Here is a 27,812-nt window from a genome sequence, read left to right on the forward strand (position 1 = left end):
GTGAAGCCTGCCAATGCGCAAGAAGCAAACGTGGCGAACTACGGCCTGGCCCTTCTTAGTAGTAGAAGAGGTTCGTGCCTAGCGGTGGCACAGTAATACAATACAGAGCTGACATTATTATTAATGATAAAAAACGGTAGAACAAGGCTCGGACTACGGATTATAGTATCAATGTGTTGGCTTAACCGAGTCGATGCCATAGTCTTACAAAAAGCCGACAGTTTTGTTGTGGTAGTAATAGCAGGTATTGTTGGTGACATGGTGGAGGAAAACTCTATCTTCCAAATTCAAATTCTTCTAGCTCAGCATGTGCTCATAGACGTTGATAATTATCTCTTACTAAAAGCCACCTGATTGGTTACATGCGTAATTTCATGAAATATAAAGAATGAAGATAATATTAACGTGTTCAAACGCTTTATCACGCATTAATATTTGAGTATGAAATATAACATTCTTAGTAGTTAGAAATTCCTCTTAAATCAAAATTAATAATACTTTAAATAATAAAATAGTTAGTATTAATAAACACTATTTTATAAGGCATAAAAAAGTCTTATGATACTTCTAAAAAGATTTCCTTCTGACAATAAAAGTATAGTATGAACCCGTGTATATGTTATTATATATTTTGATACATGTATCGTATGTACATATATACTACACCCTCAAGTAATGTAGGCGGCATAGGGCGTGGCGTCAGCGGCCCCTCCTATTGCACCACCCGCCCAAAACAGGTTCGCACAAAACTGTATAATGGAATTATTGTAAACATGAAATATATCCCAATATATTATTACTTACCTTTTCTTTCGCAAATGAAACAGTACCGTTAAATATTTTGTGACAAGAATTAAAATATGCTTATTATTTTGATATCTTTATGACGTATCAATTTCATTGTCCAATATTTAACTTTGTAACATTATTTTATTTTATTGTAGTAAGTTGTTGGTTATTTTTAAATTATTATACAGTTTAAAGAGCAAGGCATATTACACCGTTATAGGTGTTATCTCTACACACAAACACCACATTTTAATAAGCTCAATCTGTGTTCAAATAATATAATTGTTTTGATTAATTTAATAAAAAAAACTATATGACTGCATGTAGTTGAAAATATTACACATGGAAATATTAGATAATTTTTTACTGCTGTTTATTAAATTTGGCTTAAAAATGTTCAAGGGCAATTTTTTTAATTGTGTTAAAATTTAGGCAAACATATAACATAAAGCATATTGAATATTGCAGTAGATATATATTTAGTTACTAAAGAGTATTTTAAAAAACAAAATGTGGATAATTATTTGAGAATAAAAATAATATTAAGTTTAATTTGGCAAATGGCAATGCTCAATATTTGTAGAGCAAGAACTAACTTATGTATGTGCTCACATAGATAAGAAAATTACACATATTACATAGCTCAGTTTACAAAGACTGCGATTTGCGACACAAGAAAAAATCTTATCTCTGTTATGAGAAATAAGCTAAACAACCTTAGCAAAGTTTTCAGTCTGCAATCTGCATTAAAAATTTCAAAAACCCCTTTGCTATAAATCTCAGAACAAGAACAAGCATATAAACTCTTCTTTTTATATTATAATTATAGGTTTATACGACTATGATTTTATTCCTGTTGTCTATTGAAGAGCTCTCTTTAAAAATAAAGATTGTCAAATTATTTGTAATGTAAAGTTTTTAAATAGATATTATAATATTATATTATGAAAATAACAAAAAAATCAAAGTTTTAAAAGTGCATCATGAAAATAACAAATATCTAACAATGTATTTACAATACGTATTAGGTTATGCCAAGTAAAATGAAATTATGAGCGGAGATTACAGGGTATGTCTAAATGTTATCTACTATTACTATGAAAGGCAGTCACTTAATTAGATTTTATTGTTCAAATTGATACAATATAAAATATATACCTATTAAAATACACTTTGTATCTGAATGCCATTTATTCATCTTAAATATACAAGTTTCAAACAGTGGCGAAGGGTCCATATAACTCAATTTCTATCGGGTTCCTTTATGCAGAATTTATGTGGAATAATTAATATTAGAACGATTTGCAAAACACATTTATGCATATAAGTACCGATATGTTTCGTCGGGTTGCCTTTCGGAAAATTTTACCTTTCGCCGCTTTGCACTTACAAGACTATACCTACTAAATAAAAAGTTTACTTGTTCCATGTGGATCACTTACGTTTACGTATACTTATTTTGTATATACTGTAAGATATTTCAGTAGATATATAGCTATTTTTTATGTATCATCGTCATATAATTCTGAACGACTTTTTACCACTTCAAAACCTTTCCACCGATATTTTTTTAATGTCAATCATGAAGCACTCTTGAAATATCCGTCTCATTGAGCATCCGAGCATTTGCTCAATTTACATAGGGTGCCTGCAAATGCCTATTTTAGTGTAGGACAAAGTGGTGACGCGTGCGGCCAGGCGGGAGATCACCACGTGTGGGCCGGCCCACCGCGGCGACGAGTCATCGTGCGGTATGAACGATCCTTAACGTCTACATAGAAATCATTGCGGCAGCTGCAATTTCATGCTTATCACGATCAGAGGCAAAACCAACCCCAAATACGCTATATATGCACGGACCGCACGTGTTTATGAAAAGGTAATTTCTAAAAACGATCGGAGATCAGTTTTACAAAAGTTGTTAGGTTTAGAGAGGAGTCAGGGAAAGAAAAATATTTTTTTTGCAACTAGTGCTTCATGTCGAGTAATGCCTCCTTTAGAACTTGCCGATTATATTAAATATAAAGAAAATGCAATTAAAAGTGGGAAGGTATTTTTCTACATTTAGTTTTTCACGTACCTGATTAGGTAAAGCTTAATAATAATATATTCGTACATTTCAATGCATTGGAACATGTTTAAACATTTCCGAAGTTAGATAAACACGAGTGCACGCGCTGCTTATAGGTGAGAAAATGACAATCATACATTATCAATATTTCGTTGTTTAAGTACTTTCGTCGTGGTTTGTACTTTGTACGTGTCCTATATTTCGTAATGATTTCGTGGGTTCATTGGATTCGCAGGACTTCACGCACTATCTACCGATATATCGGTATCTGAAGATAAATGTCATAATGATATGAATAGAAATTATCTCAAGCTGTTTGATTAAATCGATAAATTCCTTTTATTATTATTTTTTTCCTCTTGGCACCTAAAAGGACAAACCAAGAGTTAAACTAACTTAGTTTGGCTTAACTGGTATAGCTGAGTTTTTTTATATTGCGCAAACCGCAAACTGTGTAGACTAGGGTGGAGCGTCAAAGTATGGAGAAAAAAAAAAGTCATCAAATCGATTTTGAACACCTGCGGAAAGTTGCATATGGCAAAATTATATGTAAATATATTTTTATTTTATTTTTTTGACATATTTTTTAGCCCTCTACCTTAGGTCAAACTTTTTAAAAAAAATACATTAAATAAGATATTTTTTAAATCAGTACAAAATAACATCAAAATCAGTAATCTTTTATATTTTAGCATAAACTTAAACATAAAATACTACTAATAATAATAATACAATGAACTGAATTCTTTATTGAGGGAAAAATATGAAAAATTAATATGAAATTGAAAGCCAAAAATAACAAAATCGTGAAAAATTGCGTAAATTATTCAGATTTTTAGGGGTACTTTAAAATGGTTTTTGTTTTAAAGTATGGCATTATTGCGCGCAATTTTATGTTAGATAAACATAAAAATGAACTTCTTTGTATAACAGGATCAATAATCTTTTTAATGTCAGCGATCAAACATTGGAAAAATTCTATTCATTTGTAGATGTGGGTTGGCCCTTGTTTAAACGAACTTTCTTTCTTTATACAAAACCAGACATGGAAATAAACTTTTAAAATGTATTACATGAATTTAATTAATTGATAAGAAGGGTTTGATGACTACGTATTGTCTTGAGATTCTGTTAGTCGTTGTTAAACATCTTCAATGAGCTATTTTTCCTAGATTTATGTAAGACAAGCCTTGAGAACATGAGCCGCTACTTATAGCTTGACACATTTGATATTTCTAATCTATACACAGACTATTTTCAGTTTCCTTCAGAAAAACAGGCACGTTTGACGGTATAGAAGAAAACTCAGTGACAGGAAGATCAGTAAAGTTTTCCAACCCTTTCCCTATTGGCCCGGCATAGAGTTGAGGGCCGCTGGTTGCTCCGTCTAATTTTATAAACAATTGCCGAAAGGATAGTTCATTCGCATGTAGTAGACAAATAAACCAGTGCAGTGGACTGCCTTATTACAAAAAAGACTTGGAAAAAAAATACAAAAGATGTACTGAACAATTGATGACAACATAAGGCCGGAGTTTCTTTCTACCATTCTTCTTCGGGTAGTCATCACTTAAATAAAGTGAAAGGCTAGTAGATTAGCTAGGCTAGGCTCATGTCCTCGCCGGTTAGGATCGCGACGCGTTATGCTTTTATTCCACCTACCTGCCAGCCGAGCTGATAACTTCGGTTTGTACCTTGTATTCATTACAAATTTTATCCCTAATTTAAAATGTCCATAGTTATATAATTAATTTTAATTGTTATTTAGAAATAATAATTATAATTATTCTTATACATTGTTTCGACGTATCATAAGTGTAACTTTATTCGCCTACGTGATAAATAAAGTATTTTATTTTATGCCAATGCGAAACGATTCACTCCACCTTTCTAACCAGTGTTTGTAGCAGTTCGGTCGCATCCAATAGCCAATGAATTGTTTAAATTTATATGATTTTTAGTAAAAACAAGTGTATTTAATCCGCTATGGCTTTTCCAGTACCACACAACGTAGTTATATGCTCTAAATAGTGTGATCCTGGCTCCATTATTAAAGCAATATTTTCTCTTGTAACCGCAATTATAGTTTATTTCCTTCGTATTGACGTTGTGTTTTTATTGCTTAGTTGTTAATTTTTCAATACGTACGGACTATTTATAGATATAAATATAGTGATTTAAGATATTATAAGTTACCTAACAATGTAAGTAATAGTTACTTCTTGCTATATGATATATTTAAAAATATCTCGATTTGACGATTTTTCGTGACCTTCAAACGTCGGTAGAGGGCTAAAAATAGGTTGCAATATTTTTTTTAATATTTTTTTTATATTATTGAATGTGATATGCAACTTTATAGTGCTATTCAACATAGAAAAAATTAAAAAAAAATTGACGCTCCACCCTAGTGTAGACTAACCTTTGCACTATGTATCATTTTCTTTACTTAGCTTAGCTTTTGGTTTGCAATAGGTACAAGGGTGCCTTCATATTAGGTAATTCTATAATATAAAAAAGATTCGCGCGACTGCTCTGCGGCAGTTAGCGGCAAATTGAAGGTGCTCTTAAATCTTTTACTTTAGCGTTATTTACGTTGCGGCAATTCTTTTCGATTTATAGAGAAGCGAGACTACAGCGTTGCTACCTCGCTGCAGGCGCACGTCTAATTTGAAAGCGTCCTAAGACAGCTTACATGATCCTAGAAAGAAATACAATTCGTGAGATATAACATTACGTCTCTAGCTTTTAGTGAACTAAAACTCTACAATACCAGGTTCAATAGGTAGGTACTCTCTTTTGTCATATGCAGATGAAAGCTAAAGAGTTTGTTTATTTGTTTGTTTGAATGCGTTAATCCCAAGAACTATTGGTTCTAATTGAACTAAAAACTTTTAGAGTCGATTAGGCCAATAATCAAGGGAGGCTTCATAATATCACGCATGACCAATACGAGAAGAGCATCAAAATGAGCAAAAATGTTGCATAAACGAGTAAACTTTATTTCTTATGAGTACTTTCGTTGCGCGCGCTTCGTAAACGGTTAAAGTTACGCAACTAATATGTATGACAGAATTGTTACTATTAAAAAATTTAAAAATAGGTATAATATATTAAAAAACGAAGTCCCCCACTACAACTGTCTGCCTAACTGAATGCGATAAAATCAAACTATTCAACCGATTTCAATGAAATTTGGCATGGAAATAGTTTAAGACTCTGGGAAGAACATAGACTACTTTCTATTCATTGAATATATAGCGGGATTTTATCCCGGAAAACTCTTTCACGCGAGCGAAGGCGCAAATAAAAGCTAGTAGCAAAGTAATTGTAGGGATTTTTTTTTATTGCTTTGATTGACGAGACGAGCTTGCCGTTCGCCTAATGGTAAGCGATACGACCGCCCATAAACAGTAAAAACACCATCCAACACTTTAAATTACAATGTATTGAGAAATGTTCTAATAATTTTCGACTTGCATAGGATACTAGGAATATTGACAAAATGAGTGCTATGTTACAGTCACCTTCAATGAGACTTAAGTTACTTAAGGCGATGCAACTAAAAGGATCGTGTACGTCTTTTTTGGTCTTTTGTTTAAAAACGTAAAAAAAATGGAAAACAATTGGTCTTAATAGTTACAAATTATCTCTAATTTAGCTTTTATGAGAGCGGTTTCATAATAGAAATCATTAGACTCGTTATGCTTCGATACAAATGATCACCAACTGTACAAAAATGATCGATATTGACATTTAATTTTCACGGAAATGGTTATTTATATAATAGAAGATAGAAAATAATTTACAGATTTACCTAAACTAAATTCGTGACTTCATTTATTAATTGTCTTTTGTTATCTCTGCTATAGGTGTTAAACATTGAACCCATTAGTGAAGTGACTCAGTTGGGTCTTGAGGAACATTTAATAATAAATTCAATGCACAGACATGATCGTTGCATTATACGGTAGAATAACTAACAAGCTTGATTGAATTATGATTTTCAATTTTTTTTATATTTATTCTCGGAGTTTGTTTTATTTTTTTATATAGTTTAGAGTAAGGCGGGTAACAATGAATGTTAAAAAGGTAAGATAAACGTGAATCTATTGAAAATAATCTACTGTTATCAGTGGGTATAATTTTATTTTCATGTGACATCAAGATACTTTACTTTTTGCTTAAGTATATTATATGGTTTTTCTAGTAAAGAATTAGATGGTAATAATTACAAAAGGATTCTTCCTTAACTTTGGACGTCACACTACGACGAATTACTTACTTATATAAACAAAACGTGTTAACCATACGTCTGACAATGACGCGCATAATTTATTTACCGCTAAAAAATGATTTCATCTCCGAACAACGTATCTAAATTCTGTTGACAGTACGATATGTCAGTTTTAACTAAGTGTTGGCCTCGGACGGATTGTTTCGCGTCAATAAAGCCTATTGTGCGTCGCAATGTTTCAAAAACGCGGAATGTTTATAAAACATGTGGAAAGACCCGAGCACATAAATTTGAGAGACAAAATCGTCAGTGATAGCGAAGAAAGATGTGATTTAATGAAAACTTATAAAGAACAGGTACGTTTCTTACTATAGAGGAATGACAAAATTATAACAGACCAATAAATTTTAAAACAAAAACCAGATAAACAATGAAACCAGTAAGAGGAATCCGAAGAATCTGTCACACAAAATCAGTTAAGCTTTAAATGTAACAAACTTTTATTTAAAATCGCGTGTAGTGACAATGGAGGGGCACAATGGTCGCCAGTAACAATGTCTCTGCCCAGTGCCCAACGTCTTGTTTACGAAACACACTTTACAGGGAATAATAGTTGAATAAAAATCCTTAGCCCACCGTGAATACATCTGACATAATAGAATTAAGTCATAAATCAACGACAAACAAACTTAGTTTGTGTTTGTATTGAATTTGTGTGTATGAAGTAATTAAAAAGTCGAAGACATTTATTTTTGTTTGAAAAGACTAACTGAAATAAGTTGTAAATCACGGAGAATTATTGTTTAAACTAGCATTTGCATGCAGGTCGATCTTTAGGCAACGTAGTTGTCAGTGATTTTTGATACGATTTAGAAAACCCATATCATTACATTATTGTAGATTGCAAGGGCACAGTAAGTGTAATTGCTGGACAGTGATATATATTTTATTAACTATATTTAACAAATACGTCGTTAAAACACGGGGAGTTACATGCGGTTTTCGAGCTGCAATTTGTTTATTTTATTAAATAGTTTAGTGACTATAATATTCTTGGTAGGGTAACGTCGCGGTATCTGCTAAATATAAATAATGTAATTTATTGTATTAGATAGTATTAAGTTCAAGAGATTTGTCATTACCTTAGAGTTTGTAGATAAAGTGTACCCGTTTTTAAATACCTTTTTTAGTTTTATCCATCCTATATTACTAATGACATAATCGTACCTAATATAGCTCCACTGTATAACATTCCATACATTTGCATGCGAAAAATTTGATTTATTGCAAAGTATAGTAGCAGAGATCGTTTACTTGCAAAGTAAAAGAGTGATTTTACTTGTACTTTGAATAATAGATAAGTTTTTTTTTAATAATCAGTAATTACCAGTCTTGTATCAGATATGTAAACAATAACCTCATGTTATAAATACTATAACGTCCTATTTAAAACAGCTTCACTACGTTTGTTTAACTGTACAATATTGAGATATAGATATGGTTGTCATAGTATTATACAATGAGATAAGGAATTACCAAATACAATATTTTTGGTAGAAAACATGTGCATATACTTTACGCAACAAACCGTTTATAATTAATTATAATTATACTTCTGACTTATTGTTTGATTCTAATATTTTTTAATGTATTTTTACTCTCTTAAGCCCCTCTTCCTGTTGGCCCTTATATAAGTGAATATATTTTGTCGAATGCGTAGCTAACGTGTGGATACCGCGGCTATCAATTCGCCAACATCTTCAGATGTATTAAAAGACCGACACCAAAGAGAACTCGGGCCAATGCGTGGGCCAACACTCACTCATACTCAAATACTTGCCAAAGAGACCGCAAATTCCACTTCTACATGCTGTCCACGCATATTGGGCGCAACCATTGGCCCATATATTGGCTAACGTAAAGACATTAACGTTATAAGTTTTCCAAGTAAAAACCAAATTGTATTGGTTTATAAAGTATGACCATACAATTCCCTTAGACGTTTTCGGTGTACATTATCATATTGCGGTGCACCTGGTTGTTGTTCTACAAGACCTTGAATCCATTATCGATCTATCGCATTAATTATGTACCATCTAACGTACTCGCCGCGGCAGTCGGAATGCAGCTGCAAGTGAGATATCGATATTAAAACTGAGCCTTCGAGACTCAACGTTCTGGAATAATTATACAACATTAGTTCAAGACGCAAAATTCTGGTTAAACACCTGACTCGATATCTAATGTATATCCGTGTTTCCTTCTAAAAATATCGTGCGCCCAAAATAGACGATTTCCTTACGGCTTCAGTAAAAACACCAATGAGATGGTGGATTACGTATACTAGAATTTTAGTTTTCGATATTTCGCGCTCGTTTATCTTGGGTGATAAAATGATAAGTGCTATCACAGATAGGGTACTCCAGTCATGACCGAGGCGGCCGAACATTAGACGTCACAAAGGGTAGATAAATAGAACCGCAAATTTTGTGAGAAATGTTTAATTTATAAAACAGATGTGAATAAAGTGAATCGCCAGACCTTTTAACTAATACCTCATTACGATGAAGGAAACCAAGGATAGCGCTTTGGATCCTAAGTTCGGTGTATTAAAGAATAAATACAACATAACGGATCTGTCTAATGGAGATTATAAGAAAAATGATTCAGCGAAAAGGTGAGTCCACGTTTAACTAAAATACGGGTTAATTCTCATTTAAAAATGTCTCGTTTCATGCTGTAATAACATAGTATTGTAGATTGAAAAAAAAGGTTGTTAAATAAACCAAACAAATAGATTGTCTTCAATTGATAGTAATTTAGAAGCACTTGCATCAATTTTGTGTATGTATACATTGTACAATAACAATTCATTCATATGCTAACATTAGCTGCTAGATTACTGAGTACAGGCATTTTAATTAAATTGACAATTAAAACCTATTTTCATACCTCCAATCGTAGACATACATAATTTATGATTTTTTTTCAGTGATTCCGAACCCGATACAAACAATGAGGAAGTTCCAAGCATATCATTTTTCACGCTGGTGAGCATTGTTTTTTATTCCTTCACCTTTCAGATATGTATGTAGGGAACAATTTATGTGATTATTTGGTTATAAAATTATATATGGAATATATTATTGTAACATAATTTTATTATATAAGGTAATAATTGAGAATTGGGAGGAGGTTTATGCTAGGCGAATGGGCTTAAAAATTAAGCCTTTTTTGGAATATGTTTGAAAATGTTTTTACTCCGACTCAACACTGTTGTAGGATAAGAGCAGGCGGAAGAGGGATGTGATATTTTATATTTGTCACATTTCATCCAAATTTTAAATCTTGTAGTTCCTAAAATTGTAATAATTTAATTTAAAAGGTATTATAAATAGTTGTGAATAATTGATAACAAAATTTTGTTGATTCATTTATTTAAAAATGTACTTCCTAATACTACTTTGGCACTGGCCTTCACGAATTAGGTACCAAACGCAAAAAATTGTTTCACTAACAATAACAATGCAGTCCTCCCAGGGGTTCACCTTGATTTTCAAACCCTGACTGATATGATATCAAATGACCTTATTTCAATCAAACGACAAAGGAGCCAACATAAATAAACAATCATCTCTTTTCCAAATAATATAATCCATTACCTATACTTAATAATATTGGAGGTAATATCTAGTGCTAATAAATAATGAATTGTGTATAAATGCATATAAATATATTCTACTTAAATATATTCTAACCAAATTAAATTCAAAATATAGTTACAAACAATAAAAAAATAAATAAGCAGGAGCTGGCTAAATTTATATAATGCTAGTGCCTCTATCGTGAAGTGCGCATGTACAGAATGGATTTTGTTACATTTTTACGACAGGCAATATGTTGTAGATATTATGAATATCTAAAACGGTCAATATGAAACACGAAATAAAGATAATAAGATATAAACATTCAATTTATTACAATTACCGCTAAATATTGCACCTGATGTTTGTTTCGAATGATATCTTCACCTTTATATAACAAATAAATATAAATATCCACACAATTGTACTAAAAACATTTTTTGCAGTTTCGATTCGCGACAAGAAAGGACAAGTTTTTCATATTCACAGCATTAATATGCTCAGCTTTAGCAGCGGTATCCACACCTTTGAACACCCTTCTACTGGCCGAATTACTTCAGAATATGGTTGATTATGGGATCTCTATAGTAATTGGTTCCCCGAACAATGATGCGTTCCTCGAAGCCATGTGGTACTTTGCTATATACAACACTATTCTTGGCGTGGCATTGGTTGCCCTGTCCTACCTCGCTACCGTGTTGATGAATTTGTCCGCGTACAATCAGGTAAATTTGTTTTTATAACTATTTTTAAGCATTAAAAATCGATAACCATTAAAAATGCTATATAAATATTTTAATGGTTGGATATTGGATTCTTTTTAATTTGATGCTTAGGTAAATAATTATATTCGAAGAACTTAAAGCATGAACTATTTTATCAAGCATAGAGTATTGTACCACATGTCAACGCTAAGCAAAAAATAGCTGAGTTACGTGTATTTTTTTGATTGCTTTGAATAATGAGACGAGCTTGAACTTCGCCTGATGGTAAACGATACGATCGTCCAAAATTAGTAGAAACACCATCCAACACCTTGAATTACAAAGTATTGTTTGGTATTCCACTGTGCTCGCCATCCTCAACATGAAATATTAATTCTTATCATGTCCAGTAGTTACTCTGGCTACAATGGCCTTCAAACCGTAACCGCTGCTTGGCGGCAGAAATAGATATTGCGGTGGTACCACATATGAGAGACCTACCACCAGTAAAAGTTTAAAGCGTATATTCTAACAAGTATTTATGTAATTACTAGGCTTTATGACCTTGGCCTTGACATGTCAGTGCAGTAGGGGACCGGCCTATGCTTGATTTTGTACATTATTCTATATGTAATGGTTAATAATACGAAAAAGAAGCACTCCTACGAAAACTGCATAACAATTGGTTAAAAAATGAGCGAGTAATTCATATTTAAAATATTGTAACGAGCAGAAGTGGGCGCGATGTGGGGATATCTCTTCATCTCTTTTTTCGCAAGCGTCGTAATTCCCGATGACGTCACATGTGGATATTTCGTCCCTTTTTTGTTTCTTGTTAATTACCCCTTCCACCGAAATTCAAAGACTTATAACTTGTTGATTTTTTACCGGATTTTAATAATTCCTTCTGTGTTATAATTTATATTATGTAAATATTTGATAATAGTAAAGAACAAAAATGAGTCCGGTACCCTGTTCTGTTATTATGAAATTCGAACTACTGAAAGGTTTTCAACAATTTTTGTAGGCAGCATTATTTATATATTTACTTTCCAACGAGCAATCGACTGGCCTGAACACTGTTGTTTATTATAACAATATTACAACATAAAAAGTGTAATATCTTTCATTCAGGTATATAGAATACGCCAGGAGTATTTAAAAGCAGCATTGAATCAAGATTTCGAATATTTTGATGTTCACCAAACTGGAGACATAGCCGCTAAAATTAACAGGTAAGATTAAGCTTATTCATTATATTACTAATATTATTTACCTACTTACATATAACAAAAAGTGGCTTTTAAACTTCGATTAGTTGATTTTCGAGCGTTTGGATCAATATTGTTTTTTTATGTCCATCAAATTAGGTCCATTTCAAACGACATTGAATCTAATCTATAAACGTTATTATGTACCTTTCTGCATATAATTAAGATTCTTGTCAGAGTGACAAATATCTAAAACTAATATCTCATAGCAAGCAAACAATCTAAGAGATATATCTGTTGTATTTAATAATTTTTCGATAGTAAGTCGCGCAGATTGCAACCATTTTGTGCTACTTACTAATGTTTTTGTTCTAGTGACGTGGTAAAGTTAGAAGATGGCATTGGCGAAAAACTATCAACGTTCATATTCTACCAGTGCGCTTTCCTCAGTTCAGTCACTATGGCTCTTATCAAGGGCTGGAAGTTGGCTCTTCTCTGTTTGATATCCTTCCCTGTTACATTGTCGCTTGTTGGTGTGGCAGGCTTGGTAAGTCATTTTTATATTCATTATTTAATTAACATAATCTATGAATATTGTTTGAGTTAATCTTTAAATAATTAAATTATGACAACCAATTGAAATTGATGGTATAACGTACTTTAGAGCAGGAACTTTTTTATAAAATGTCTGCAGCATCAGTTAGCGCCTATCATATCTGGTACAAATAGCAAACCAATGGAGCTAGCAGTGACGTAGTTTTAAACGACATTGGTTTCAGTACACTTACAGCTGCAATGATATATAATATGTATGTACATTGCACACCCATTGCTTTTTTTAAGTGTTCTACTGCTCTTCTGACACCTGTACACCGATTGCTTTTAATTAAAAAAAAAGAAATTAAGTATGTAGAATAGATAAGATATTTTTGTTTAAATCTTAATGACAAATGTATGCAGAGTTAAAAATCACAAATCGAGCATAAAATTATTATGGAAACATCACGTAATAAGTAGTCAGTACTATGTAGATCGCAGAACAATTTGACGGTCATTAATGAATAATATATGTGCGTAAGAGACGATTATTAAATGAATAAGGCTATAAAAACAATATAAGTTAACTAATGGACGCTAGAAATATATAATTATGAATGAAAGTAAATTTTAATCAAAAATTACTTTTCTTAGAGACTATTTTATGACATTGTATTACTTTATATATCAATATTTTATATGTATTTAGTACCGTTAGCAGATAGCGCATTTTTGTATTGTTGGTAACCGATACAGTTTGGCTTGTAGGTCGAGTGTGTAATTAAAACTCTGTTTGTTTCTTTGTTCTTGCCTATGTAGATAGCCTCAAGATTGTCAAAGAAAGAAGCGGTTGCTTCAGGAAAAGCAGGCAATATTGCTGAAGAAGTTTTGTCAGCTATTAGAACAGTCTACGCGTTTAGTGGACAGCAAAAGGAGATAGAGAGATACGGAAAGCATTTAATAGACGCAAGAAAAATTAACATCAAAAAAGGTTAGATACAATTCATTTTTATAGAATTGTGTATTATCTTCATCCAGCTTACATTCTCGTTTCTTCTGGCTTTGTTTTTGGTTAATAAATAATATTATTACAAACAATAATCCTATGTAGAAATTAATTATGTATGATAAATTAACGTGATCTTTTTACGTAAGTAGTGTAATTGAAATAAGTTGTTACTTGTTAAACCATTTTTTTTTTCATTTTAATCATGATATATTCAGGGAATCGAGAGCGCGACAATTCAATTGCGCATATTCATTCCCCATTTTTTTAATGGTACCTAGTGAAGCAGATTCGGCATAAAGTAATTATTTTTTACTCTTTTGATTAAAACTTTGTTGTGAAATGGTTTAACTGACTTAAATACGATCAAAACCGGATTTAGGCTTCTGTTGACTACCTAGAGCAAACGCGGTAATATCTTCGTATTGATTAAATTAATACTAAAATTGTTACTTCTTACGGTTACGGAGGATACATACATACATACATACCTACAGGCTACAGGTATTAGCTATAATTCCCTCATGCAGCACCTAAGTTCCCACGTGACCATAGATTTCTTTATATAATTAAAATATTTCGTTCTTATACCTTAACCACAGCTGAAAATGATCAAATGTTTCATGTGTGTTTAGGTCTGTTCAACGGTATCGCCATGGGCACATTGTTCTTTTGCATCTTCTGTTCCTACGCCCTATCTTTCTGGTTCGGCTATAGACTCATGGTCGACGAGCCCGAAAACTACGATGTCGCTACTATGATTGCTGTAAGTTACGATTTTCTTTGTTTCTACATAAAAAAAAGCAATGTCATCATCGATACATATGTACTACGTACTAGATTTGGCTTTCCGAACATTCACTGTGTTTAACTGAATTGCACTGCAATCCATTCAAATTGACTTTGGTATGGTCAATATTGACAGCTTGTGGACAACTGTACACAAGTACCCCTGGATGTGAATAAAAAATATTAGTCAAATAAGTAAAATTATTTGTTGTTCAAGTGAATAAATAGGTTATAACAGCGACGTTTTGGTAGCCATTTTATTCAGATTTTGAACAAATAGTTTTAATGGACGTTCATGTCTATAGAATATACGTCAATGAAAGTCACATTATACAAGTGATATGAAGATATATCATCATAGAGATGCAATTAGGAATATAAAGCATAATTTCCAGGCGGATATTTTTTATTTTGAGATTTAAATTCGTAGACCATATAGTATTATATTTTTAATCAGTGTTTCTCTAACAATGTGGACATAACAGATTTAATCGGTAATTATGTCACTTGATTGCAAAACATAAATTATCTTTGCTTCATTTTTCTTCATGAAGGAATATTCTTACTCATCAATTACAACTTACAATATCAGAAAGCAGTCATTTTTACGTTAAACCCTTTTTGTAATAAACAATATGTTTAATAATTAATAATCCATATGCATACGTAATAGCGCTTCCATTTAAAACCGAGATCAATAGACGATCTCACTCGTTATCTTTAGGTCGATCTTGAAAACGAACCGAATAATTGACGAAGAATAAATTTATTTGACATGAATGCAAAGAACTTCTTTTGATTTTCAATAGTTTGTAAATTAACTGAATTACAAATATTTGTAGGTGTTCTTCGGAGTTATGACAGGTTCAGCTAACTTTGGCATATCATCGACTCTGATGGAAGTGTTTGGGTCGGCGCGTGGTGCCGGCGCTCAGATCTTCAACCTAATCGACAACGTGCCCACTATCAACCCTCTGCTAAACCGAGGCGTGACGCCGCCCTCTATCGACGGCAACATTGAGCTCAAGAATGTCGTCTTCCAATATCCATCTCGCCCTGATGTTCCAGTAAGCATTTTTAGTGCACTTTCTTCTTTGCATTCATTGATTTAATGATTAAAGATAGAATAAACAACTGATGATAAAGTTATTGATCACAATAAGGAATTTATTTATGAATAACAAATATTATACGCTTATAGGTGTTGAAAGGTGTAAGTTTGACAGTAAAGCGAGGCCAGTCAGTGGCACTTGTCGGCCACTCCGGCTGCGGGAAGTCCACCATCATCCAGCTTATCTCCAGATACTACGATGTTATTGACGGCAGTGTAAGTTTAAAGCGATAACTATATTAAAAGAGACTTTTTTCATATACAGGGTCACTTGGACATTACGATAATAAATGAAATCATATACTTTTCTTCATGAAAACACTTTACCATAAGTTATTCTAGCCATATATGTAAAATCAAACATTTGTAAGTTTCGAACAAAGTAAATATTAATAAAAAGTCATTTTAAATTTACTTGTTCTTAAGCCACTTCTATCTAGTAAACGAAGAGAATTTGCCAGCGGTAACATTATATTTTTAGTCAGAAATACAACACTACCCTACATACAATAATTGCACTAAACAACAAAATAATACAAATAAAACCGGGATTTTTTTGACAAAATATTTGTTATCCATGAATGATATATGGCACAATGTTAGCACAGGTAAAGACGAATATTATGTGGTTTCAATTATTACCGTTATGTAAAAACAACCGCGTATTATTATATGTCTGTGTGGGTATTGATAAATATTTCAATCGCTAATGTTGAATATTGGATGTTTTTTGTATATTTATTTCTAAGAATATCGGTATTCGATGGTTTTTACCATTGCTTTTATTTATGGCTTTAATTTTAGTAACATCTGAGTTAAAACATAAGTACACAAATTTCTAGCCTGATGACCATTGATGAACCCCAGGCTCACCGCACCAAACTTATCTATATAACAACGTTTCGCAAAATTGAACGTTTTGGACTTAGGTACTGTTTGACATTACCTTCAGTGCTTCTTCCTCTTCTTCCTGTAGAAGAATAGCAGTTCCTCATTAAAATTAATAGAGGAATTTTGTATATTTAATTATTATAATGGCCTCAACACATTCCAAGTCGATAACGCACTGATAGCAATTGTTTTCATATCAATACGAGACATTAAACTATAAATTGATACATTTAAGCCGTGATTATCTGCTACATGAGAGATCATATGTGCAAAGATTAGGTCTAATGGATAAAATGATAAACAGTATTAGTCTAAATTAATTTGACATGTAATTTTTTGTAACCACTCGGCAGTCGCGTCACCGAGCTGTCCACTCTAGACAAAACCTTCTTACATTTACCAGGAATTTATATCGTTATTAAATTTCTACTACGATAATAATTGTTAGCACTATAAACTGTAGGTATTGCAGTAGTAAAAATTCGGATATTGTATACGTGACGCAGGGTTTTAGGTATAAATTTGGAAGACTGATAACCTACTGGATAACGTATAGACACACACACATTTTTGCCTGTATACCCAAAGGGATAGGCAGAGGTGCAACTGGTGCACCTACTTTTCATCGTGCGTGTCACATGATGTGATAGGCGGCGAACCTATCGCCATATCGGGCACAAATTTCAGAGTTCAGGGTGATACTGAGTACAAAAACGCAATATCATTTTGCTCGACCCGGGAATCGAACCCGAGACCGCAGAACTGCAGTCACCGAGGCAGTCAGTTAGGTACGTATGTAATATAAAGTTTGGCTGTATCATTTACCCAGTAAAGTACATCGCACCTACCATAGATGGCAACATGAAAACGGAAAAGGCCTAATGTTTTGACTTTTGTAAGCTTTTGTACTGTGAAAACTTTTGTAAGCCAAAAAGAGAACACTTTCCTATTAACTACTAAGTAATATATTATAATGTGGACGTTTGGATGTTTAAATATTGAATAGTCACAGATTATGTTATTGGTAAATTTTTATTACAACAGAATTTTATTTAAATTTTAATATATTCCGGGAAAACGGTTTTATGCTTGACATGCTGACTTGTTACTTTATAATAATGCGATTAATGAAATACGGATGTAGACAACTATTTTTTATCTATTTCGTCACACTTCAATGTGTACCTACGGTGTTTGTGAATCATGTATGTTTATTAAAATTTTTGATAAAATAATCATGACTAGTCATAATTACCATCACTTTCGGAAATGTGTAACTAAAGTTCAGTAGTAGTTTAAAATCGAAAACGCTATGATCATGTTTTTTTTATTTACTAGGTTTTTGTATAGCCCGACCCATGTTAAAGTCTTTTCTTGAAGTAAAAGTACCAACGTACTTTTCGGAGGTATAAGGTATCCTATATTGTGTTCATTCCAGAATCGATCTAGTTTAAACAGGCCGGCAACACAGTATCGGCTTGCGAGGGATCATGATTTTTCAACGACACTTCGTCTATCTGGATCCTATTCGCTACTTCACTTACTATCAGCGTGGGCGTAGATAGAGGGGAGAAAGGGTGGGCGGCGGCTGCTCTAGAAACGTCTTTGCCCATTCAAGTAAAAGCATTGCGCCTCGCGGGGCTTAGCATGGCGCAGGCTTATCGTTGAAATCGGCAATTATTTTTTGCATCCGCTGCCCCCCCGCAAGAAAATCCATAGCTACGCCAATGATCATCAGGTCTAGTCAGTCGTTTTACCGTGCTCATGTAAAAAAATCTCTGTGCCAAATGTCATTGAATCCTATTCGACGTTTATTGCGTTTTAAAATATTGTAGTTTCATGCTGAAAACGAATTTATTATTTATACTCACTGGTTAAGGTCATACATTCGAAATGATAAGATATGGGAAATATGAAAGGTGACGTCACCCGATGGTTGTATAGTTTGTATTTACTAATTTCAATACATATTATCGGAAAATACTTTATTATGCAAATATTTTTGATGTATTAGATGTGCGTGATACATTAGTAAATCTATCTATCTTCTATTTACACATAAATTAAAACAAACATGTGTATCTAAGTTCCTAAACCGGCTGGAGCGATTTTAATGAAAATTATTAGATAATCTTCATATTAGCTCAGCGGGTGATCTTGTGAAGTTTGTTGGTGAATGGACTTCTAGAAGTCATCAGGATATAAATAATTTGTATTACTCGTGCGAAGCCGAGGCTAGTCGCTAGTATTATAATAAATACCAACTGTCTTCAGGCCAGCGAATACAAAAAAGAAGATTATTTTGCTAGTATCAGAAACTACGGGAATATTTCTGTATTTACCACAACATCCAGATCCAAAACATAGTATATACGTATATGTGGATCATACTTACAAATATTACGTGGCGAGAATTGAACCTGTGGCTGTGCCATTCACAGTCTTTACATGTTTATTAAGGATTTACACATTTCAGTAGAATAAAATATTTGTTCGTTTTGAAGTCCTATAAAAATGCCTATGTATCAAAGCCATGCATTGTGCTAACGTTCCTTTTCGATCGATCACGAAAATAGACCAATTAGATTTTTTTTACAGCTTACTAATGATGTATTTAAATTGGTTAATCCTCGGGATCAGGTTGAAGATTAAAATTGGAAGTGTTTGCCGAAATCGGTCGTTAGCCAACATTTCCCGCTTGCATCTAATTGTTCCACTTCGTGAAAGTATGATGAATTATTTTATCTTCGTGAAAGTATGACGAATTTTATCAATATTTATTGTTGCACAGGTGACGATAGACGGCAATGACGTCCGGGAGTTATCTATACGCTGGCTGAGATCTCAGATCGGCTTGGTTGGCCAGGAGCCGGTATTGTTTAACACCACGGTTAAGGAGAACATAAGATATGGACGAGTTGATGCCACTGATGCGGAGATCGAAGCTGTGGCTAGGCAAGCCAACGCGCATCAGTTCATTATGAAGTTACCAAAAGTAAGTATGTGTTGTGGGAGAGACGTGATAGGTGGTATAATCGTAAAGAATCAGGCATCCGGTCGAGTTACCAGATAGCATTGGTAATTTTTAAAGAACAGTTAGAGATAATTTTAAGATTTTTTTAAAATTCATTTACTACTTATTTTGCGAGCACAGTATGAATGAACTGCTCTAAAAAACAGTAAAAAAACAATTGTATTTTTTTCTCTGTATCACGTACTACTTTCTGAACTGGTGGTAGAGTTAATATTTTCAAATATTTTTATCATTTTATTTTTAAAAAATAACCATATTATCTCCGCATTCTGTAGTACAATGCAGTAAAACATGCAATTGCAATATTCTGAATCAATCAAATTAAAATTAGAAACATCTCTTTTATTAATCAACAAGTTAGAAGTTGTGAATGATACTGAACTGTGTACTTCTAACACACGTACTACTTACCTGTAACTTTAGTTGTGTATTCTACACAGATGATGCGTACATAATACGTGCATTTTACTATCATGGATAAAAGACTTGTGTCTATAATTATTAGATTGGGGCAACTATAACTCGTATTGTATTAACGAATTATTGAAGTAATATGCTCGAACCGTATTGTAATCGGCGAGGACAATTGTATGGGGACAACGAATTATTTATTCAATGATAAGATATCATCCTTTTTATTGTTATATTTTTACTACAACTATATATGCTATTATAATGGAAACGCGATATTTGGATTATTACAACGTATCCAGATTACGTGTCATGTAAATACTTAGGTATTTATGATTGCGTGCATGACGTGTATAAACGTACTATTTGTATCTAAATACAATAGCTTTTGATATTTCGAATGAAATGCAAGATTTTATGCTTACAGCTAGATATAAGATAAGTATTCATAATATTGAAATTTAGAATTCCCTAGGTGCGTTTCAATAAACATAATGTGAATAACGAAAAATATAAGAACATTTTAGAAATACATATAAATATTTCGGTACAGGGTTATGACACTTTAGTGGGCGAACGTGGTGCTTCGATATCTGGTGGACAGAAACAACGTATTGCGATAGCGAGGGCCCTGATCCGCAATCCGCGTATTTTGCTGCTCGACGAGGCCACTAGCGCGCTCGACACGTCTTCAGAAGCTAAAGTCCAAAAGGCTCTGGATAAGGTAGATATACACATCTATATCTAAGTTAAAAAATCCATAAAGTGCCACATATCGCCTAGTACGTCTAGTGCCAGCGTGCCTATATCATGGGCAGTGGACGAGAAGTCCTATGTTTGAATCCTTAGTCGCCAAAACCTATGTGTAAATTTTTCTATCACAATTTATCTAGGACGGCACCTTCTGAAAGAGTTCACGGCAGGCAGGAGGCAGATCTTAATAACTAAGCTAAAGACTTTTTGTAATGTGTTGGATAAAGTGTATAGCGTCGACATTACATTGCAGTGGGTTTGGTGGTTATTGCAGCAGGTAAAAAAAATGAAAGGAGCTACATGATAGAAGGTAGTGGAGATACATGTTCTCTCCACTACCTTCTCTCGTTGTGTACACCTACCTCTTTAGTCTCTGCACCACCTAAAGGTTGACTGGTAGGGAATGCCTTCGGCATTAAGTCCGCCTTTATACTCTTTGTATATAAAGTGTAATAAAATAAAATAAAATAAAATAAAAAATATTCTCACAAACCACTATCTAAGAAATATAATAGAATTTTCCCGATAAAGTAAAAATACCTCCAATAACAAAATATTAAATAAACTCTGCAGGCTCAAGAAGGTCGCACAACAATTGTGGTGGCGCATAGGCTGTCGACGATAAGGAATGTTGACGTCATTTACGTATTCAAAGCAGGCAATGTAATAGAATCTGGAAACCATGAGGAATTAATGAAAATGAAAGGACATTACTATGACATGGTTATGATGCAAACGTCTCCTGAAGGCGAGGAAATGCAAGGTATGATTAATAGATAATAATTATTAGTTGTGGGATTAGGGTAGGTAGAAGAAAAGGCAGATGAACTACTGGTCGGTAGTCACATATAAGAGTCTGTTGCCATCAGTATGTTTTATGTCGGATGCAGACCGAAAACTAAGCTAAATAAGTTTAGCGTGGCTCACATAGCTGAGAAAATTACAGATGTCTGCACACATGTATGAAGAAATATCTCAATTATACGATATAAGTTATTTGATTTTGATATACTTGTAAATAATAACGTATTTTTTACTGAATATTGGGTATGGAAGAAGAATATAAATGCTATATTAAGGTTGTAAATGTTCTGCAGTGAGTAACACAAAACTGACCAGAGAAGCATCAGTAAGAAGTGAAAAGGATGAAGACGATTTCACTGACTTTAACATGGCCGTAAGTTATTGATAGAATTGAACAAATAAATAAAAACAGTTAGACTTATAGAAAATTTTAACAACTTACTACATTTGATATTTACAGAAAGATGATGAGGAGACCGCGGTGGCAACAGAGGTTTCCTTCTGGAGAGTAGTGAGGCTCAATAAGCCTGAGTGGAAGTCCGTTTCTGTCGCGAGTTTTTGCGCCTTCATGAGTGGTTTCGCTATGCCGCTTTTTGCCGTCATATTTGGTGATTTTATTGGAGTAAGTAAAATTTTCTAGCGTATAGAACAGTTCGTTCGCATGCGTTTAGTAAAATAAATAAATTTTGCGTTACAGATTCTCTCCGATCCTGACCAGGATAAAGTATTAGCGGAAGTGCGAAGACTGTCTCTTATTTTTGTCGGCATCGGTGTATATTCTGGAATTGCCAATTTCTTAATGGTAACAATATCAATATATTATGATCCATTTTATAGTCAGATCACGTTTATAGACTATTTTTTTGTTTTTTCCTGTTCTCGTGTTAAACTTATAAGTACCTACATTTTACTTTCCAATAATTCTACCGTAAAACTCTGGTGGTAGTAACTTAACTAAATAATTTATTTCTGTTTATTGTTGGCGCTTTAGTTAAATTATCAATGTTTCAGTCTTCCTCATGAAATTTACTCTAGTACTGTATGTATTGTTAACTTAGGTATTCCTGTACGGTATCGCTGGTGAGCACCTGACGGAACGGCTGCGGCGGCTCATGTTCGACAAGCTTCTAAGGCAAGAAGTGGCATTTTACGACGACAAGAACAATTCCACTGGTGCACTGTGCGCTCGTCTTTCTGGCGAGGCTGCTGCCGTGCAAGGGGTGAGCGAAATCAATATTCTTTATGACAGTTATAAAGTCCCCTACTCTTGAGACTAATTTTAGTTCTCTTTAAAAACAATGACAATTATTGTAAATTTAATTGACATACATTACTAGGATATAAAATTTCAATCGCAATTTGGTAACGCTTATCTCATAACGTGATATATACAGAGCATGACCCAATACCGTGATTCAATGTTTGTAAATTTGTTTGTTTGTAATGCAAAACGTGTCTTAATGTCGATTACTATCAGTGTTATTAATGGATTTTATAATAACACAGCTTATTATTAAATTTGTGATTTTACAAGTGTAATAGCTATGGACACACGGAATGTTTATTTTTATTATTTTATTGTATCCTCTACAGGCTACTGGACAACGTATAGGGTCGGTTTTGCAAGCTGCGGGAACGTTTGGTTTTGCTCTGATTCTGGCCATGGTGTATGAGTGGAGAGTGGGCCTAGTCTCATTGGCCTTCGTACCTCTATTGATGTTCATCCTCTACAGGGAGGGAAGATTAGCCCATTTTGAAACTTTCGGTACAGCCAAAACTATGGAAACTAGTTCTAAGGTACAGTTCTGCAGAATTTTTACTTAGAATAAGGGTAGATAGCTACGATATAAAATGTTCCACCAATTGAGTTGATATATATATTGTGAAAATATATATTGTGGCTCATGCTGTGACTGCTTGTAACTAGAGTTACAATTACATAGGAGACTGTTACTATATACATGTTTGGATTTAAATCGAATTGTAAACTCCGTTAGCAGTCCGTTAATAATAAATAAATAAATATACTTAATTTTTTTTCTCATATGCAAATAGATGCGAGTTTCAACTTAAACAAGCGCTATGACGATCTAAAAAAAATACTTTTAAGAAAACCATAATTATTTACGAACACAATGACATGCTAGAAACATACAAACGATTTATAACTTTCGTGATCAAATTGACTGACTACGTTATGGAAAACTTTTTCCGCAGATTGCAGTAGAAGCAGTAGCAAACGTTCGTACAGTAGCGTCGCTCGGTCGCGAGCAGACGTTCCAACAGGAGTACGCAGTGCAGTTACGGCCTGCATTGGTGATCGCCAGCCGGTCGGCGCACTGGCGCGGGCTCGTGTTTGGCCTGTCACGAGGCCTCTTTAACTTCATCATCGCTGCCGCCATGTTCTACGGCGGAAATCTTATCGTCTACAACGGGATCAACTATGAAGACGTTTTCAAGTTAGTGTGCATTATATTCATAAACTTATTCATCCTGGTAGTTACTAATGGTTACTACCATCCAAATGGTTCGGAAAACAACAATGACAATTGACAATTGGTATTGTCCACGCTGATTGGTATTGCCAATCTGAAGCTAAGTAATTATCATTACCCATAGGCCTTCACAAAATTGGATCTCTAGTGTCTTGCTGACGTTTTAGCAGTGGTATAGAGATAAGGAACAGAGCACAATGTATGTAGTAGAGACACAATATTGAAGATGTCACTTTAAGTCAGGCCCATTGATGCTATATATATATAATTGCTACAATGTGGCTACCACTTATTGAGGTTATGTTTATAGATCAGCTCAAGCGCTCTTGATGGGTGCATCGTCTGCCGCGCAAGCATTCGCGTTTGCACCCAATTTCCACAAGGGTATCAAAGCTGCCGGACGTGTCATAGTATTACTCAACAGGGAATCCAAGATCACTGATCCGGATACACCAGCGGTCACAAACTTTGTAAGAGTTGATATTTTTAATGTACCTCGTTATTTTGCGTTGTGGCGCCTTAAACTTAGTTTGGGTTTCATTATTGTTATTTCGGTATGTTTGTTAATTTTGATAACTCGCGATTCATTAATCGTATATTTTATTATGATAGAAAGGAACAGGTGAGGCTAGTCTGCAGGAAATACAGTTCAGATATCCTACCCGCCCCATGATCCAAGTCCTGAAGAGCTTTGACTTGGAAATAGAGCGGGGTAAAACGATAGCGCTGGTCGGAGCCAGTGGTTGTGGCAAGAGTACCGTCATACAACTGCTGCAGAGATACTATGACCCTGATGAGGGTATAGTGGTAAGTGAACTGATTTTATTTGTTTTATCAATGTGTTTATTGGTGGAAAAGGTGTATTCCATGGTGATTGAAAGCGACCAGCGAGAGGAAAGCTAGCACACTAATTTACTATACAACGTGACTGTAAAATATTTAGAACGATGAAACTATTAAAATTTATAGACGAGACCTATTACGAAAATTCCAAATACTAAATCCCATTGGTATTTCGAATACTCCAAATACCAATTCCCATTGTTGAAATCTCAGTTGTTATACAGGCTCAAGATGGCATACCGCTGCCGAAGCTTCGTCTAGCAGATGTGCGTCAGTCCATCGGGTTCGTGCAGCAAGAGCCGGTGCTGTTCGACCGCACCATCGGCGAGAACATCGCGTACGGCAACAACTCGGGGAAACCGAACATGGACGAGATCATAGAAGCAGCCAAACAGGCGAACATTCACAACTTCATCACCTCTCTACCCATGGTACTAGCATTATTTTATTATTTAATTGGTGAAAGAGCCTTTCGGGATACAAAAGTTCCTAAATCAATAAAAAAAATATGATATCCCAAGAAAGCCAATTCCGAATAAAAAGACGTCTTAGTTTCAATTTAGGACATGGTCTACACGCGTGCCAAATTTCATCCAATTCCGTTTAGTTATGTCTGCATTTACTCATAACAAATTTCCAAACATTTTTATTCTTTCTCATTTTAAAATTTTAGTAAGAAGTAAGATTTACTATATTTTATGGCGCAGCTACGCCTGAGGTATTCACTACCGGAATTCCGAAATACTTCATATCAATATACACAAAGAAAATAATTTGAAATCTTTACAATATTAGTTTAGTATATACCTACTAACTGAAAAACAACGTGAAGCGAATCTACAATAAAAATAAATTATAAACTAATACATTATTGTATTTATAATATAAGGGTTACGATACAAATATCGGAAGTAAAGGAACTCAACTGTCAGGCGGTCAGAAGCAGAGGGTGGCCATCGCCAGGGCGTTGATAAGACGACCCAAGATGCTGTTGCTTGACGAAGCTACTAGCGCTCTCGACACTGAGAGTGAAAAAGTAAGTTATGTTATGGAATATTTTTATTTATGTTCTTTATAGTTAAGGGCCGCAATCTCATTCACTAGACAGCCATCTTTAACGGGTTTATGAGCTATCCAGGGCAAATTCCTTGTATGTTTTATTTCCACCACGCTGGTGTTTATATCTCTTCTGGATACTATTATTTTACCCAACACTCATGTTACTCGTACGTTTAAGGTAGTGCAGGAAGCATTAGACGCGGCCAAGGAGGGTCGTACGTGTGTGATGATCGCACACCGTTTGAGTACCGTGCGGGACGCGGACAGCATCTGTGTGCTTAGCGACGGGCAGCTCGCCGAGAAGGGCAGACACCAGGAGCTTATGGACCTTAAGGGCATTTACTATAACTTGAACAGGCGAGGCTACATGTAATGTCAGTTATTGTGTAATATAAGTTTTCTTAAAATACCATTGTAGATAAGGGTTGCGATATGGAAGTTTGGGATTCTTTTTACTGCGATAATGCCAGTTAAAAGTTATTGTTGTTTAACTCATAATAAGTGTAAAGCATAGGAAGAAAATATTTTTTGACTCTGCAAGGACAGATTCTTTTTGTAGAAACACTACGCAGGTAACAGACTAGTAATGAAGCAAAAATATGCTAAGTGTTCAGCAACCCTGTGGATAAAAAGAAGGTCCGTAGTCAGTAAGTCCGTATTCACAAACGTTATTTAGCTAAGTACGAGAAGTACTGTGATAAAAGCCTGTATCTCAGTGCTTTTGGCATAACAGCCTTCGCACCGTGAAAGCGTATGACCGCTGTAATTATCTAAAGAAAGTATTGTTTGTGAATATGGGTATTAGTATCTTTCTGTTACGTTGGGAGGTAATTGGGGCGAAATAGTCTGACAATAAACATACTTTTTCTAGTAATATTATAACTGTTTATGTCGTCGTATTATTAATAACTTATTTTTTTTAACGATACTTACTTTATGTCCGGTGAGTACCTTAATTAACTGATTTTCGCCTGTTCTAGTTAGATGAACTTTATTTTAGCTTATGAAATGAGCTGTCTTGTCCAATCGCATTCAATACCTATATTTCCTAATGTAGGCATCGCAGTTGTGTATGTCTGTGAGACAATATTATTAATGTTCCTCTAAGTGAGATTATTGTGCGGGAAAATTGCATTTCTTGTAAGATAATGTATTTATTCATATTGTATTTTTGTAAAATAATATATAAAACGATTATTTGGTGTAATAAAAAATAATCAATTTATTTTTGTGTTATTGCCTTACGGTCAGTGTTTAAAACAAAAGAATAAGTCCAACATTTTATTGGTTATTATACTTCCTTTTCCTTTTATTGTCTTTGCTTACACTTTATTTATAGTTGTTGTAAATTACTGTGGGCCCACTTTATGTATTGATTTATTATCTGTATTGTTAATACTAAAGAAATCTAAAGCTCGTCGTA

The 27,812-nt window shown here is 33.9% G+C and overlaps 1 protein-coding gene across 2 annotated transcripts; it reads left to right on the top strand.

The window, feature by feature from the left end:
* The first annotated feature begins 1,825 nt into the window (after positions 1-1,825).
* On the top strand, positions 1,826-27,614 carry LOC115449195 (ATP-dependent translocase ABCB1). Of its 2 annotated transcripts, none has more exons than XM_037444218.1 (24): positions 1,826-1,858; positions 9,668-9,774; positions 10,090-10,147; positions 11,188-11,466; positions 12,580-12,680; positions 13,032-13,203; positions 14,013-14,184; positions 14,835-14,965; positions 15,831-16,055; positions 16,190-16,315; positions 19,782-19,985; positions 20,989-21,159; positions 21,762-21,951; positions 22,286-22,365; positions 22,453-22,614; positions 22,690-22,794; positions 23,051-23,212; positions 23,586-23,789; positions 24,210-24,451; positions 24,798-24,957; positions 25,100-25,294; positions 25,555-25,761; positions 26,220-26,366; positions 26,568-27,614. In XM_037444218.1, the coding sequence occupies exons 1-24, from the start codon at positions 1,841-1,843 to the stop codon at positions 26,760-26,762; spliced, it is 3,813 nt and encodes a 1,270-aa protein (XP_037300115.1). In that variant the 5' UTR covers positions 1,826-1,840; the 3' UTR covers positions 26,763-27,614. The 2 variants fall into 2 exon arrangements, with proteins under 2 accessions (XP_037300115.1, XP_037300114.1); XM_037444217.1 differs by lacking the exon at positions 1,826-1,858 and adding an exon at positions 7,269-7,453.
* The last annotated feature ends 198 nt before the right edge of the window (positions 27,615-27,812 follow it).

The sequence above is a fragment of the Manduca sexta genome, chromosome 28, assembly GCF_014839805.1.
Source record: "Manduca sexta isolate Smith_Timp_Sample1 chromosome 28, JHU_Msex_v1.0, whole genome shotgun sequence".
NCBI lineage: Eukaryota > Metazoa > Arthropoda > Insecta > Lepidoptera > Sphingidae > Manduca > Manduca sexta.

Coding starts and splice junctions, on each gene's coding strand:
- LOC115449195 (XM_037444217.1), top strand. CDS start 7,331: ATGTTTCAAAAACGCGGAATGTTTATAAAACATGTGGAAAGACCCGAG. Junction 16,056..16,189: donor CATCTCGCCCTGATGTTCCA/GTAAGCATTTTT, acceptor ATACGCTTATAG/GTGTTGAAAGGTGTAAGTTT. Junction 26,367..26,567: donor TCGACACTGAGAGTGAAAAA/GTAAGTTATGTT, acceptor CGTACGTTTAAG/GTAGTGCAGGAAGCATTAGA.